Source organism: Columba livia, chromosome 1 (genome assembly GCF_036013475.1).
Source record: "Columba livia isolate bColLiv1 breed racing homer chromosome 1, bColLiv1.pat.W.v2, whole genome shotgun sequence".
Lineage (NCBI taxonomy): Eukaryota > Metazoa > Chordata > Aves > Columbiformes > Columbidae > Columba > Columba livia.
The window spans coordinates 99444314-99460542 of NC_088602.1; the positions used below are offsets into that span (position 1 = coordinate 99444314).

The window sequence follows — 16229 nt, forward strand, 5'->3', positions numbered from 1 at the left end:
GACATTTCTTTCATATTTCGTGAAAAAAACTTCCATTATTCTAAAAACAAACCAACCAAACAAAAAAAAAAAAAAAAGACAAATGCGAAACTTAGGTCTAAACACATTTTAGTGACTTTAGGAGTAAAAAATTCCCAAACCACTACCAGCACCCCCCCCGCTCTAAGGATCACAGGTTCATCTCAGGGCCACGGAAGCAGCCCGCAAACCTGCGGGCTGGCACAGCTGACACCTGTCACTATCACGCCTCTTCCCATGCAGAGGGGTGAGGACCAGCGCTCTGATACAGCCAGTGCCTCTTCCCTCTTTGGAGCCGAGGCACAGGCTGGCAGCCCGTACAGCGAGGCAGAAGCTGACGTGCCAGCGTGGAGCCAACAGTCCACCTTGCTCAATACACCCTTTTACGTTCCACAGAGGTTACGGGAGAGTTTGCCTGCCAGCCAAGCTGCTCCTCATCAGCAGGAAACTGACTCCTAACCTGGAGCGAGAAACACGCTCCCGGAAGGAATGTAACTGACTACTCTGTTGGTGGCGTAGATGCCCTGGTTTTGGTTTTAATAATTAACCTGTTAATAACGCATTTCTCACGTTGAAAAAAAATGTTTCCTTTTCTTGCTTACTTTCCACTTGGAAAGAGATAAGAGGCTTTTACAAGACTACATGTAATATTATACAAAACAAGCAGGACCTTGCTTTTACTAAACTTTGAGGAGTTTTGATATTTATTGCCTACAACGTAACTATTTTGAGAATTTCCTTGTGAACATAAGGCAAAAAATTATGATTTAACACTTGAGTGAATCACGATACAAAGCACTCAGGATGCATTCTGTTCTTCCCTTACGCAGTCCAGTTCGGTAACCAGTACACACACAAAACCAAAAAAAAACACCTCAAACACGTTCAACTGTTTACAGATGTTCTCTCTCTCCCTTCAGAAGCGCTGGTTAATCTGGAAGATGGAAACAGACAAACGTGCCCACACTTTTACCACCAGAACCCGCGAACCACTGTGCTGCTCGCTGCTCCTTTCCCGAGCTTTCACAGCGACCCCAAAGGAGCAGGTACAGGTAGGTACCTCTAGTCTCGACTGCCCGGCATCGCTTTGCACCCTTTGCAAGTGCTTCCCATTTCCCAAGTCATTAGAAAGGGATTAGCCAGCCCAGCGCCTAACACAGACCGTTGTTTCCTTCATAGCCCGAAGAGCCGCATCAAAGGCTCTTTGAGACACCGAATCTGGTTCTCCCGCATCCCCTATTTCATTATCGCGGGCAGACACACAATGGCGGAGTCACCACTTGCTATCCCTCCATTATCTATTACACATTTCAATCGCGGCTCCGCCGCGAAGCACTTCAGAGCAGCCAGCCGGCTCCAGCCCTTCATCCGAGAGCTCCACCATTTCCCCCCGCCCCCGCAGTGCCGCAACACGAAGCGGCCGGGCTTAGCCCCCGCCGCAGCCTCACCACCGGTGCACGACAGTACCGGCGCGGCGGTGCTGAATAAGGAGACAGGCGCGGCCACTCAGGCGGCGGCCACGCCCCGCCCCAACGGCCCCGCCCCAACGGCTACGCGTCTGGCGCGCGCCCCGCACCGCCGCCATCTACAGGCCCCGCCCGCTCAAGCATGGCCCCGAATCCCGCCCGCCCCCCCCGCCAGCCCCTCCTCCCCACCCCGAGAGAGGCTCTCCCGGAAAGGTTCTCTTTCCGGTCCGCCACAGCTGTTCGCTTCCGGTTCCGTGCCCCCAACATGGCGGCGGTCCCTGCGCCGAGCGGGCTCTGAGCGCTGCGGAGTTCCCTCGGTGCCGCCGCCCCAGCGCCGGGGCCCGCGCCCAGCCCCGCCCCGCCGCTGGCCGCTCCGCTCCCTCCGCAGGAGGCGAGCCGGGCCGGGTGCTGGTGGCGCCGGGAGCACCGGCCGCCCCGGGTTGCCGAGCAGTTCCTGCCCGGGCTTGAGGCGCCGCTGCCGCCATGGCGCCGGTGCAGCTGGAGAGCAACCAGCTGGTGCCGGCCGGCGGGGGCCCGGCGTCAGCCCCGGCCCCGCCGGCCCCCGGCGCCGTGACAGCCGCTGCCAGCCCCGGCTACCGCCTCAGCACCCTCATCGACTTCCTGCTGCACCGGACCTACGCCGAGCTCACCGTGCTGGCCGACCTGTGAGTGCCCCGCGTTCCCCCGGCCCGCGCCTCTCCCTGTCCTGCAGCCGGAGCTGGCGGTGCCGCCTCCCCGTATCCCGGCAGGATGAAGCGGCCTCGCCGGGGATCAGTGCCGGTCTCCGGCCGGCGCTGCGGTGGGGAGGAAGGGGTTGGTTTTATACCTTCTCCCACCCTGTGAAAATAAATGCCTTGTTCATGCAAGTTTATCTCTGTTGGGGCCTAGCGAAAGATGCTGAGGGATCTGCCATAAAGAGATAAAAGGATTGTGACGAGCACAGAGCAGCCGAGTGCAGTCACTCTGGTTTAGTGCTTAAGTTTGCCCCCAAGTTACTGTCAAAACAAAAAAAAATTGTAGTGCTTGCACTGGTATCAAAATACATGAAACTGAGATGTGAGAAACACAGGTATTTTCAGATGCTCCTTGAGTTACCTGTGTACTTTGTAAAATACCATTTGATTTTTTGGGGGGGAAATAAATTATTTACACTTACATTATGATCTGCTCTGCCAACGTTGCTGTGTTTGAAGTGGCAAAACAAAGGAATGTTTTTGGGACAAGAAATACCTTCCTGAAAGCATGTGGACTCCGAATAAACCTGTTTTCCTTTCACTTTGTTTAACCTTAGAGGTTCTTGCGGCGAACCTGTATGTTTTAAGAAGTGACATACAGCACAAATGGAAAAAAAAAATAGGGATAGCCCTTGTAAAATACCCTATCTGCTGAGTATGCAAACAGAGTTTTGCTTTACTTGGGGTTAAGAGTGTTGAAACTCTGGGAAGGACAAGGAGGTTTAGAATTTTAGTTTTCTTTGGAAGAGCTTCCAAATGCCAGTCAAGAAGTTTTTGGTATGTGTAGTTTATGGTATGTATAAACAGTAATAGATACTGTTTGTGTTCTTGTAGGAGCATGTGCCTGTGATGTCCTTTATTGTTCACGTGTAGAACAGTTCCTTTTGACTTAAGTACATAATTAAGGTACAAAAGAAAATTGGTGCTGTGAACAACACGTGGGGAATACTTTGGGCACTTTGATTCACCAAGTAGTTTATAAGCTATATGATGTCCCCACCAAAAGCAGAGTGAGCTAGGTTTTTCCATTTTCCCCATAAAATATGGATTTGGCTAGTAGAAAGCCCAGCTGGAAAGTATTCTCCTCCCCTCCAACAAAATGATTTCTAATTTTTTTACCAGCATCAGGCTGGTCCCATAATACAAAAAATAACTTTTAAAATGAGATACCTGTGATACTTGTAGAACATTACAGAAATACAGTCCCCTCTCTGCGGTAGTATCTGTCACACAGGTCACTGATAAAGTTTGGAGTATGGCATTTCTCCACTTTTAGGTTGATTAAAAAGGGAAGAGAAACTCAGTTCGGGCAACTCAGGAAACAGCCAATATTAACACTTGCTGCAGATGTTCTGGAACTGCTACTATGAATTAATTAACTCTAGTCGTGGATGCTTAGTGAGAATCAATCACAAAGCACAGGCACTGATACTATGAGGCTCACTAAATTAACAGAAATATTGGGATTTCAGCACCCTTCATCAAGCTTTTAAATTAATTTGACTAGCTCCATCTTACCTGGTACAGAGTAGTGTTAGGTGTCCTGTGGTGGTATTATATACCTGATTGTATTGATTTTTCCTCTTTCACTAGGCTGCTTTCTAGAGCTGTCAAAGTACTTCCTTTATCGAACATGTAATTTTGCTGTATTTAGGAAACAGTTACAATTGTAGGAATTTTGAAATGCTCTTTATATGTATGTAGGAGTTCTTGTATGTAGTTGAAGGTTAGTAATAAAATTTCTGGTAGTCTGAGATGTAGTAGAACAATATATAATATACATTTTTCTTTTTTCTTTTTTTCTTTTTAATGTAGATTACCAAGAAAGACTGATATGGAAAGGTGAGTTACACAAAGGCAATCTGTAATGCATGTTAAAACATAGCACTTTGTTTAGGATGTTAAGATTAATATAGAAATGTTTAAATAAAGTATTTTTCTCCTAATTTTAGATTTTATGTAAGAAAATAAGCTTGTCTGTTGTGCTGTCACTATGTAGTTTCAAGATTTTTCTCAGCCTCAATGGCAGTATTAGTTTTTGTTGGGTTTTGTTTTTGTTGTTTGAGCTTTTTTGGGTGCATTTTTCAGTAGCATACTGTTGCTGTTATAGTAGGTGAACTCTGTTAAAGGTATATTTCTTTTCATGAATCTTGAAGCAATGAAGTGACAGTAAAGTTGATGTGAAATGGTGCTGGAGAATTTAAATAGATTCTAATTAGTGTGATAAAGAAACTTTTTGTCCAGAAGAATTAGTTCAACAATGAGAACAAGGTAAAAACCTATTTTCTGCTTTTTTCCATATTACCTGATCTATCTTATCATGAGCACTGTTTTCTTCTTCTGTTCTATGTGTTTTTGAAGTATGAAGATTATTAGAGAACAAATGTAAGAGACCAGGCAGGTTTGGTGTTTTTATGTTATGGTTTGGGTTTTTTTGTTTTGTTTTGGTTTTTACTCCACTTCCACCACCACCCCCCCCGGATGAAATAACTTGATCTGCTTTTTTGTTTCTTTGAAGAAATTTTATGGAAGTTGTCAGAAAATTGTTTCCTTTATTTGTCTTGACATGCTAATTGACTTAATTTTCTTTAGAGACATATAGCAGCTATGATGTTCCTAAGAACGTTAATAAAGAATTCTGTGTACCAGGACAATCATTAATTCAGTTATCTCAAATATTCCAAAACTGTCATAACATGTTGTAGAATTAATCACATTCTCAAGTAATCATAATCTGGGATGATTCCGTGTGCACCTTTTCCTTATGCATAATATTTTATGAAGAGAAATGGTCTGAAATGGTTTTGGGGTTTTTGTTGTTGTTGAGTTTTTTTGTTTGGTTGGTTTTGGTGGTGTTTGTTTGTTTTTTAAATTTTCACTCTATTTGCTGAGGAAATTACATTTAACTGAGGTCCAGAGCTCCCTCGTACTGGTGGCGGGACTTCTCCCATCTAGCATTTCTTGGTAAAGCTGGGATCTGCTTTGTGGGGCATACAGGTCTGGAGCAGCAACTGAAGTCCTAACGGTTTACAGATAAAAGAAACTAAGACAGCCTTCAATGGTTACAAAGAATATCCTGCAATGAAATTGTCTTGAAATTAATTGTTCGCATCCTTGTTAGCTTTGACTTACAATACTTCTTGTTGAAGTGACTTTCCAGCTCTTGGAAGAAATCTGTAAGAAATGTAATTTAATTATCCATATTATTCTGTTTTTCCTAACTTCGACAGCTGTACTGGCATCAGTAGCTGGGCTTAAAGCTCTGTTTCTTGGTGAGCTGGCTCACATACTTTGGTGAAGATATCATAATATTATCCTCTAATAAAGTTCACATAAAGTCTACATTCATTTCTACAGTGCCTAGCTAAAAGATGATGTGGTAAGAAAAACTGATAGGAAATTATGCATCATAGCATAATATGGCTTTTCTTTGTAAAGGGTCGTTTGTTAGTTATCAATGATGGGAATCAATAACTTTTGCAAAAAAGAAAGAAGTGTTTGGATTAAAAAAACATTAGTACTGTGGTGTAAAATTAATAGTGCTGAGTTTTGGGGAAAATCTAAGGGTTTGCTTGATAGTGGAGACCTTGTTGTTGTTGTTCAGTATTCTTTAGCTTTTCCTTTTTATAATATACTCTGTAATATGTGGGAAACTTATCTAAATACAGTTAAGGCTGTATAAAGTTTAACTGGATCTTGAATTATAATGACTTTGCATGTAAAAGCATTTTATTTGTGACTTCAATAGCAGTGCAATAGCACACCTAATTTTTGTGCAGCACTGAGTTCCATTCTCTTCTAATTATAAAATGACTGTTATTACACTGCTCTCATAGACACAGATAATATTTTTGGTTGGAATGGTACTTTGGAGATACCTACTCCAACCCTCTGCTTGAAGTAAAAGATGGTATTCAGGTTGCTCAGGGTCATATCCCGTTGAGTTTTAAATATCTTTGAGGATGGAAATCCTGCAACCTTTCTGGGCAACCTACTGCAGTATTTCAATGCCCGACTGTGTGTTTCTTTGTTTTCACTACAGTACCCCTTTAGATATTTGAAGGTGGCTGTAGGATCTCACTGTAGCCTTCTCTTCTTCAGCAGAAGCAAACACAGCTTCCTCAGTCCCTCCCTGCGTGTCATGTGTTCCTAACACGCTTACATGGTGTTCTCTTGCCTAGGGAGTATAAAACTGGATGTAGCGCTTCAGGTGTAGTCTCACATATGCTGGCTCCAGGTGAACAGTCGTGTTACAGGCTGTCATTGTTGCAAGGACACATTGCTGATGCCTGTTCACCTGTCCACCAGGACCTCCAGGACCACTTCTGCAGAGCTGCTCCCCAGCTGCTGCGTAGTATCCAGCCTGTGCTGTTACATGAGATTGGTTGGTTCCGGACTTTGCATGTGATTTTGCTGAACTTCGTGAGGTTTCTTTCAACCAGTTGCTCCAGTCAGCTGAGGTCCTTCTGCTTGCTGACATCAGTTTGACATCACCTGGAGGCTTCCATAGAGTGCATTCTTTTGCATCACTCAGGTTGTTGATGGGGGTGTTAAATTGTATTTCCCCCAGTATTGACCCTTAAGAAACAGCACTAGTAACCAGCATTACAGAAATTCAGCTGGTGTCCAGTTACAACCTTTTCACAGAATCAGGAATGTTTGGGGTTGGAAGGGACCTCTGTCTAGTCCAACCCACCTGCTAAAGCAGATTCACCTTGAACAGATCACACAGGAATGTGTTCAGGGGGGTTTTGAAAGTCTCTGGAGAAGGAGACTCCACAAGCTCTCTGGGCAGCCTGTTCCAGTGCTCTGGCACCCTCAATGTGAAGAAGTTTTTCCTCAAATTCAGATAGAACTTCCTGTGCTTCAGTCTGTGCCCGTTGCCCCTCATCCTATTGATGGGCACCACTGAAAAGAGTCTGGTCCCATCCTCTTGACACCCATCCTTGAGATATTTGTAAACATTGACGAGATCCCCTCTCAACCTTGTCTTCTCCAGCCTGAACAGACCCAGCTTCCCCAGTCTTTTATTCCTGGCAATCTCAGCCAGTTTTTCACCTACCTTCTAGTTGACTTATTCATGCTATATCTCACCAGTTTGGCCACAAGGATGCTACGGGAGAGCATATCAAAAGCTGTGCAAAAGTCAGTGCAAATGTGGCTTCTGCTCTTCTCTTGATTACAGCTTTCTGTCATGTAGAAGGCAGTCACATTGATTTGGGATGGCTTGCCCTCAGCGGCTCTGTGCTGGCTGTTCCCAGGCTACTTTCATGTTCATTATTTGTCTGGATATAGCTTCTGGAAAGGTTTCTTCCACTCATTTTCTTCTTAACTGAGCTTAGGCCAGCTGGCCTGTAGGTTCCTGGATCTTTCTTGGCCTTGAGAAGGGCATGATGTTTGCCTTTTTTCAGGCATCAAGATCTCCTCTGATCCCTACGGCCTTTTGAAAATTAAAGAGAGCAACTTCATTGTGGTCAGCTCAGCGCCCTTGGATGCATCCCATCTACTCCGATGAACTTTTACATGTCAAGCTTGCTTAAGTGGTCCTTAACTTGATATTCTTCTACTGTAGCTAATGCTTCACTCCCCCAGACTCAGCCACTAGGCTGAAGGATCTGAAACACCCAAGATCAGAACTTACCAAGAAAGACCAAGGTAAAGAATGCACGGAGTACTGTGGTCTGTAGGAAGTTTTTAAATGTGCTTTGCTTTTATAGGCCTTGTAAATGTACTCTTTCCTTAAGTTTCATCTTCCTTGAATTCTTTTTTTTTTTTTTTTGTGCAGCTCAGCACAAGGTCCTATATCTATAATGAAGGACAAAATTGAAAGACTTGGATTTGTAGTAGAGAATTAGATGGATGTGAATTCCCAACACAATTGTCACTCTGGGGTGATGGTGGTAGTTCTGGAAGCAGGATTCTGACAAGTAGAAGTAACAAGTCTTCTGTAAATTTATATGTGTGATATTACTGGAACAGTTACTGGAGTCCTGTGTCTAGTTTTATTAATAACTTTTGTTGTTAAATTGCTATACTTTTTTCTGGGCTGTTGGTGGTAGTTGTTTTTTGTTTGTTGTTGTTTTTGTTGGTTTGGGGTGGGTTCTTTGGCATTTTGTGTGGTTTGGGGTATTTTTTTAGTTTTTTTCTACCTTTAATTTCTGGCCACAGAATAACAGTTAGAGCTTTTCTTTTTATCATGCTATTTTCACCACAGAAGTTTGATGGACATAGCTACTTCTAGATTTCAGCACCTTCTTTATGAACTTCGAACGACTACTGGCTTTCTTAAGTCTCACTGTAGACATCTTTCAAATCCCATGCAGATTTCCTGAATCTTTCAAAATTCTCAACATCTTGTTTTTATAGCGTAGTTACTTATAAGAGCAGTATATACATATAGCGGCTTGTGCACCACTTGAAATTTTAATATTGTGCTGAATGTCATTCTAAAATATATGCTATAGAATGCAGAGAAGTTATTGGCTCAATGCCCAAGTTTTTCGATGAGGTTTGTAGGATGTAATGCAAGAAACTGGACCAGATGGTATTGTGCTTCTGGCCTAAATGTTCATCTGCTACAAGCATATTATGTTTTATGTTACACAAAAGAGTTAACCTCGTTACACTAACGCTTCCAGCAGAAACAGGCTCTATCTATATTATGAATATGTGTTTTAAAGATTATAATCAGAAGGAGGTGCATCTTTTCTTTGGTAGAGGCCAATATTTATTGCACTGATTACTGTTCTTTTTGTCCAAATGCTTTTTTTTCCTCTAGAAAATCTTATCAGGGTAACACCTTGGGTTTGGTTTTTTGTTTGTTTGTTTGTTGTTTTTTTTTCAAAGTAACTACAAAACCATGACAAAGTTAGTGAATTGAACATGTAGAAAGGGAGGAAAACCTCTATAAACAGTAGATGAAGTAATATTTCAGTGTGTGGTATTACACATCTACATTGTAGAGCTGCGTGTCTGGTCTAATGCATCTACAGTGTAGAACTGTAATGAAGGGGGAAGAGCTGGGTGTGCCCCTATTATGTTCTCTTAGACAAAAAAAAGTCTTAATACATACAAACAGACACTGACTATTTTGACTATCTCATACAGAGCATGGTGGGAGGAAAATTTGCTATCAGTTATTTCTCCTTATCTCAATTTCTTTGCAAGGCAGGGATGGAGAAGAAGGTAAAATGGTGGGGGTTTTTTTTGTGGTCTTCCCCACAACACCCTGTTTCCTGGCAAAATGGTAGCATGTTGTAAAATACTGTGTAAAGACATCTCAAAATTACTAAGGTGATATTTTTAGCATTGTTTATTTGTTTATTTTTGTGAATGTTGGTGTAATGTTACTACCAGGTCCTGGAACACTTAGGTATATTGCCTTGTCTACTTTAAACTTAATCCTAAACCCTGGGGAAATCCTGTAAAAGTAAATAATAATTTGGTTGAGTTCACTATGGAATTGTTTCTCTTAAAATCGGTGATTAATTTGTGTAGGTATGGGGGGTTTGTTTCCCCAGACAGTCTTGGTTGGTTAGAATCCATATATGTTGTTAGCATTTAGGTATTCAAAACACTGAGCTTTTTTTTTTCCTAAATGTTCTAATCAAACAAACCATATGTTAGTGATGCCTCCATTAACACAATTAAGAGTTATCATTACAGCTTTTTTTATTGACACAGAGTTGAATTGCAGCTTTATTATATGTCTGAGCACTAGCCTAATGTATTTTTTTTTTTCCCAGAAAAATAGAAATAGTGCAGTTTGCAAGTCGCACTCGTCAACTGTTTGTGCGTTTGTTAGCCTTAGTCAAATGGGCTAATAATGCTGGAAAGGTGGAAAAATGTGCGGTAAGTTAACAACAGACTTTGGTATGAAGTAATCTCTAAGTGATATGAGATTTTGGTATACTCCAGCTTCTCCTTACTTTAGAAGTTTACATAAAATACTACTTCATATGCAAATGAATATTAGATTATAAACAGTTTCTAGCTATTTAGGAATTGTATAATCTTGTCTTTTAACAGTTCTTATTCCCAAAAACTCATCAGTGGCAAAAAATGAAAGGATGGTCTGCACATAGTTTCAGGAGTGCTTGGGGGGTTAGGTGATAGGACAGAGAAGATAGTGATCTCAGTGTGTTAGCTCTTATTATCGCTTTCATCCTGCTCTTGGTTAAATAAGAATGAAGTCCAGAATGTTGCAAAAAAATGGCCCCCAGTGATCACAAACGAGTATGGTTGCATTCCAGTGGCAGTCATCAGATAAAGAGCTGTGAAGCTTTACAGATCCTCCACAGCATCAGAAATGGCGTGTCGTTTTTAAGTGTCCTTGCATACAAACATAAGAAATAGCCAGAATATTCATTCTTTGTTTTATAGATGTGGTTACTTGAATTGGAAATGATAGATGAAGTCAACTAAGTCATTTGCACTAGATGAACTTAATATAGAGGGGCATTGATTTATGCATTTTTGGACCTTTTTTTTTTTTTTTTTTCTCCTTGTCCTCTACAGATGATATCAAGTTTTTTAGATCAGCAAGCTATTCTGTTTGTGGACACTGCTGATCGTCTGGCATCGCTAGCTAGAGATGCTTTGGTTCACGCTCGTCTGCCTAGTTTTGCTATCCCATATGCTATTGATGTTCTGACAACTGGATCATACCCGCGTCTGCCAACCTGCATTAGGGTAAATAATGCTATTGTGTGTCTGGGTGGGGGGAATCCCCTGTACAGTATCAGAAACATATTAATGAAATTAATTGTCTATGTGCAAATGCAACTGTAGTTTAACACAGGCCTAGTGCCAAGTCTCTGTAGTGTGAGTTTCTCATGCAGGGCACTTCCTATTTAAACGTTATGCTCTCCCAGTAAAGCATTCTCTCAATTTAAACCTAGCTCTGCTCTAGGATGTGTGTGGTAGCAACTCTTCTTCCTTGGTACTTTAAGTATTTGCATGTGGCAAGCCACCATCCTAGAAAAATGAAGTGTGAAAAGGAGATACTGACTTCTGTTGTGCTAAGAGGTTTTGCCTGTATTTAAAAATATACTGAAATACTTACAACTCTCTTTAATGCTGCTGCCTTTTCTTGCTGATAAAATGCAGAATAACAGGATTTTGTGAAATGATAGAAACAGTAATATTTGTGACTGAGAGCTATAGCTACAAATAAGGATTAGCTTTCAAGTCTTAGTGTTTTAAAACAAGTTTAGCCTGATAGAAGGCCCTGAATTTACTTACTTGATCCAAGCTGAGTAATTTTATTCAGTGGTCAGTTTCAGGTAAAATGTAATCAACTAGAAAATAAATCTGAATATAAGTTATAAAACTTCACTTGTCTTTAATGGCCTGTAGTATTTATTTTAGACTTCTAGTCTGGTTAGTTTTTACCATTGCTACTGTCAATGTATTATACATGTTTGTGATACATAGACTTGTTCATCTTTATTTTAACAGGATAAAATAATCCCTCCTGACCCAATAACAAAGAGTGAGAAGCAAACCACACTTCACCAGCTAAACCAGATTCTTCGACATCGACTAGTGACTACAGATCTCCCTCCACAGCTGGCAAATCTTACAGTTGGTAAGAACTGGAATTACTTTTTTAAGAATACATTATTGCAGGCTGATTGAAAATTGTTGGTTTAGTGCTAAAGCAAAACTAAAAGATATCTAAAGTGAGATGATTAAACATACTTAATCTCTGAAGACTGGGATCCTGTCTCTGTATGACATCAAAATATGTCTTTTAAAAAGTGAGGACACTGATAATATTGCTGAAATATTATTTACTTTCAAGAAGAAATCCTGTGCAGCTAATGGCAAAAGGTCGTAGACATTGTCTTGCTCTTTTAGCAAATGTGTTGTGAAAGAATCTTAAGCCTAACAATGTAAGTGCATCTTAAGTTAATTTAGAAATGCAATTTAATTAAACTCTTAGGTGTTTCTGTAGAAACTGTTTGAACTTTGGCTTAAATCACTCTAATGTTGCTTTTTAAATTTGTTTTGATATTCATCTCCATGCACAGAATCTGTTCATATTTATGCATGCCTTTTGTTCTGTGGCTCGCTACAGTGCCAGATCTCTGAATCTGTTTTCAGATATCTGTCTTCATTTAGACCCAGTAGTGGTAGACATTCAGATGACCTTTTTTACAGGAAGTATGGCTATAAACTGGACTAGGTTATTGCAGAATTGCAGATAATAGCACTGGAATGGACATAGTCCATGCTTTTAACTAGGACAAGGTTAGCTATGTGTAAACCATGCACCACAGACCTAGATCAAAGATGTCTTTGAAAAATCTTGGTAGTAGTTTTCACTGGTCCCTATGTTAATGCTCCCAATATCAGTATTAGAGCCATTTTTGTCTTACAGAAGTGTAAGTGAATATGTGTCTGAGCTCTTCAGATTTCTCAGTTAACTAAGCATTTCAATGACTATTAGTTTCTGTTTTGGCATTTGGTTTGGTTTAAGAGCATGTCTGATTCTTTTGAAAATGAAACTGCATGAGTTTAAATGGTTAAAATTTCTATAGGAATATTTCATATATTTATAATTGTAAAGGTGTATGGCATATTTTGTTAAGTGACTGAGAAGAATGCTGATGCACAGTTTATAGTAAGGACTTATAGTAAGTTGTTTGCTCTGCTGCTCATTTTCATTATGACCTGTTTACGTAGTTTTAAGTCTTTGTTCCCAGTTCTTGAGACTGATAGTGGTGTTCACAAAAATGTGGGGATATGTGTGGCAATTAGATAAATAGTGTACATAATATTTGCTTGTGTGCATATATATAAATTAGGCAAAAGATTATCTTCCTCACATGCAAAAGGAGATATTTTAATGTTAAATAAATGGTTTGCAGTGAGGTATGTTTCCAGCGTGCTAGATTTCAGCTTGGGCTGATGTGCATTCTGAATCTGTCTTGGGTATTGCTTGAAGTATTCATTGTTGATACAACAAAGAATTTGAAAAATTAAGCTGAATGGGGTTTTGGTGTAACTTGTCAGGCTGCTACTCAGCTCAATGTTATAGTAGCACAAGTGTTAACAACTTACCTTAACTAAAGTAGTGCTGTTCAGGACAGTTTGGGATGTCTGTCAGTACTGCTTATTGACACTGGTTCTGTTGCAGAAACAACTGTGAATCTTCACAGTTGCATAGAAACTTATGCAACAGAGCAGAAACTGTAGGGAAGTAATATATTGTGAGTGCCAGGAGCTACCACACTGATATTTTGAAGCACCTTTGGAGAGTGAGTGAAATAAAACTTTTTCTTTTCTTCCTTAGCCAATGGCCGTGTGAAGTTTCGAGTTGAGGGTGAGTTTGAGGCCACCTTGACAGTGATGGGTGATGACCCTGACATCCCCTGGCGCCTTCTCAAACTGGAAATTTTGGTTGAAGACAAGGAAACTGGTGGTAAAAAAATCCGACCTTTACACCTTCTTTTTATCATGTCCATCTCCGATGCTGTGTAAGGTTTTTTCATACAGGGTCTGTTTCATATCACAACTTAAGATAGTGAAGCTCTATATACTTGTGCTGTTTTCACCTTGCTCTATATACTTTTGATACCTTACTAATGGTAGACTGTGACAGTGTAGTAGACTGACTGAAAAAAGCAGAGTAAAGCAAGGATTTTGTTATTCTGTTAGAAATTCTGGTATGGAAATTGCTCAGTACAATTGCTCCTTTGTAATTTATTAACTTATTCTTTTAAATACCTGTTTTCATAATGTCTAATGTGAATTATTTGTAATTGGTGAAAGATGGCCGAGCCTTGGTTCACAGCATGCAGATCAACTTCATCCATCAGTTGGTCCAGTCACGGCTGTTTGCTGATGAAAAACCACTTCAGGACATGTACAACTGTCTGCGTATCCTTCTGAAAGTTGCTTCCGAATAAGCTGTGTAATTTAGCCTTACTCTTCCTAGTAGCTGGAAGTCAAGTATGATGGATTGCCTGTTAAGATGGGGGAGAATGTCTACACGTGGAGTAAATATGATGATCTTGGAAACAATCTCGTGGGGCAGTATGTAAAATTTGATTCTACACACTTAATCAGCAAAGGTAAAGGTGGGGTACTCAAGACAGCAGGTTGTGTGGTAAGTCAGTGCAGCAGCAGCTGACTGCACGTGCTGATTTTTGGCGATAGAACGAAGTGCTGACCTGGAAGATACCAGAGCTGACAATTCTTACTACCAAGAATGACAGTGGGGTGATGATGGTGTGTTAACTGCACTGTACCTGTGTGAATAATAAAATGGGATATAGCACATGCATGAAGTAGTGTAAAAGGCAAATTGCTTGATGATGTGAAATGGTTTTCAGTGGAACAGGTTCATCAGAAACAATCAATCATGTTATTTTAGGGTGACCATGGAAGGGTGGGGTTAGTGTTAACTATCAGGTGAATTGAATTTATTTGTTAGTAATCTTCTTTTCTGTAAAAGGTGATCAGAGTTAAAATCTATAAAACAAAGCTATTGTGCCCCTCTTGTCTTAGACTCTGCCCTAGATAAGAGTTTAAATTAAAAGGGGAAAAAAAATTGAGGAATATTTGATGCTTTTTATCTGTCTTTATCTTGTATTAATACATTAGTGTGTTTTCAGACAGCGTCTCATCTGACTTTTGTGACAAATGGATTTGTATAATGTACAGACTCTCTGGAGCTCTTGTATTTTCTTAACTCCATTCGTTAGACTCCTTCTGCTTAGCACTTCAGTTGGAAGTCTTGCATTCACAAACACTAATGCTGATTCGAGAGCGCTGGGGCGACCTTGTGCAAGTGGAGCGATATCATGCAGGGAAATGTCTCTCACTCTCTGTTTGGAAGTAAGTTAATTGTAAAAGGGCTACTAAGAAACAATAAATTAAATGGTAGGAGGGTTTCATTTACTAAGCTTTAGCCAGAATTTTCAGAATTGTACTTTCTTTTTGATGTGAGACTCCTAAATTCCTGTAACTATCTAAACATTTTGCTTGAAGTGCAAAGAGGTAGAGGGGTGTACATTAATGTACAGGAGAACAGTGGATATGGTCATAAATCAGCTTGTATTTTTGTGGATATCTAACTTAAAAAGTGAATTAGAATATTCTCTGCCATTCTTTCATTGTATTTACCATTTGACTTGCACTAGAAAAAACTTTGAAAAGCAATCTGATTCTGTGTTGAATTTGCAGCCATCTAAAACTTCTTCTTGTAGTTATAGTTTACCAACAGTTCTGCATTAAAGTGTAGACTAAAACAAATGCCTTTTTTTCAGTTCAGCTGACATAATCTTATTTTTATGCATAACTCAGAATCAAGGATCAGCTGCTGAAAAAGTCTATTTTCTTCTATTCCAGTTATATGGTTTAATTATTCTCTTTATTTTAAGTCAACAGGTTCTTGGCAGGAAAACAGGGACTGCATCTGTTCATAAGGTCACTATTAAGATTGATGAGACTGATGTCTCAAAACCCTTACAGATATCTCATGAGCCTCCACTGCCAGCCTGTGATTCCAAGCTGATGGAAAGAGCCATGAAGGTAAAGGTTTGCTTTGCAGTAGGCATCGAGTTTTGTAAATAAAAAACTTAAAAATGCTTTGCATTTTTGGTTTGTTTCACTTTGATTCTATTTAAAGAGCCATTTCTAGTCCGCACTTACTCTAGGTTGTGCTGTGTTTATATTTGGACCTTACATTGTTGTTACAAACAACAGGAAGCGAAACTTCTTTACTTTGAGGGTGCCAGAGCACTGGAACAGGCTGCCCAGAGAGGTTGTGGAGTCTCCTTCTCTGGAGACATTCAAAACCTGCCTGGACACATTCCTATGTGATCTGCTCTGGGTGAACCTGCTTTAGCAGGTGGGTTGGACTAGATGATCTTGAGAGGTCACTTCCAACCCCAACCATTCTGTGATTATGTGAAATTATTTGCCTTGACTTCATCTTAAAAATTACACCTACTTTACAGTGCATTATATATCACATATGAGACAGAGTGCTGAGACTGGG

The 16229-nt window shown here is 40.5% G+C and overlaps 1 protein-coding gene across 1 annotated transcript in view; it reads left to right on the forward strand.

The window, feature by feature from the left end:
* Positions 1-1750: 1750 nt before the first annotated feature.
* MED14 (mediator complex subunit 14) overlaps positions 1751-16229 on the forward strand; it is a 38588-nt gene continuing 24109 nt past the window's right edge. Inside the window, exons 1-9 of the mRNA XM_065070047.1 lie at positions 1751-2149; positions 4034-4060; positions 9964-10069; positions 10736-10909; positions 11678-11807; positions 13518-13646; positions 13997-14104; positions 14932-15064; positions 15610-15760. Of these exons, the coding sequence (XP_064926119.1) occupies positions 1968-2149; positions 4034-4060; positions 9964-10069; positions 10736-10909; positions 11678-11807; positions 13518-13646; positions 13997-14104; positions 14932-15064; positions 15610-15760 (1140 nt within the window). The 5' untranslated portion in view covers positions 1751-1967. The remainder of the gene's footprint in view (positions 2150-4033; positions 4061-9963; positions 10070-10735; positions 10910-11677; positions 11808-13517; positions 13647-13996; positions 14105-14931; positions 15065-15609; positions 15761-16229) is intronic.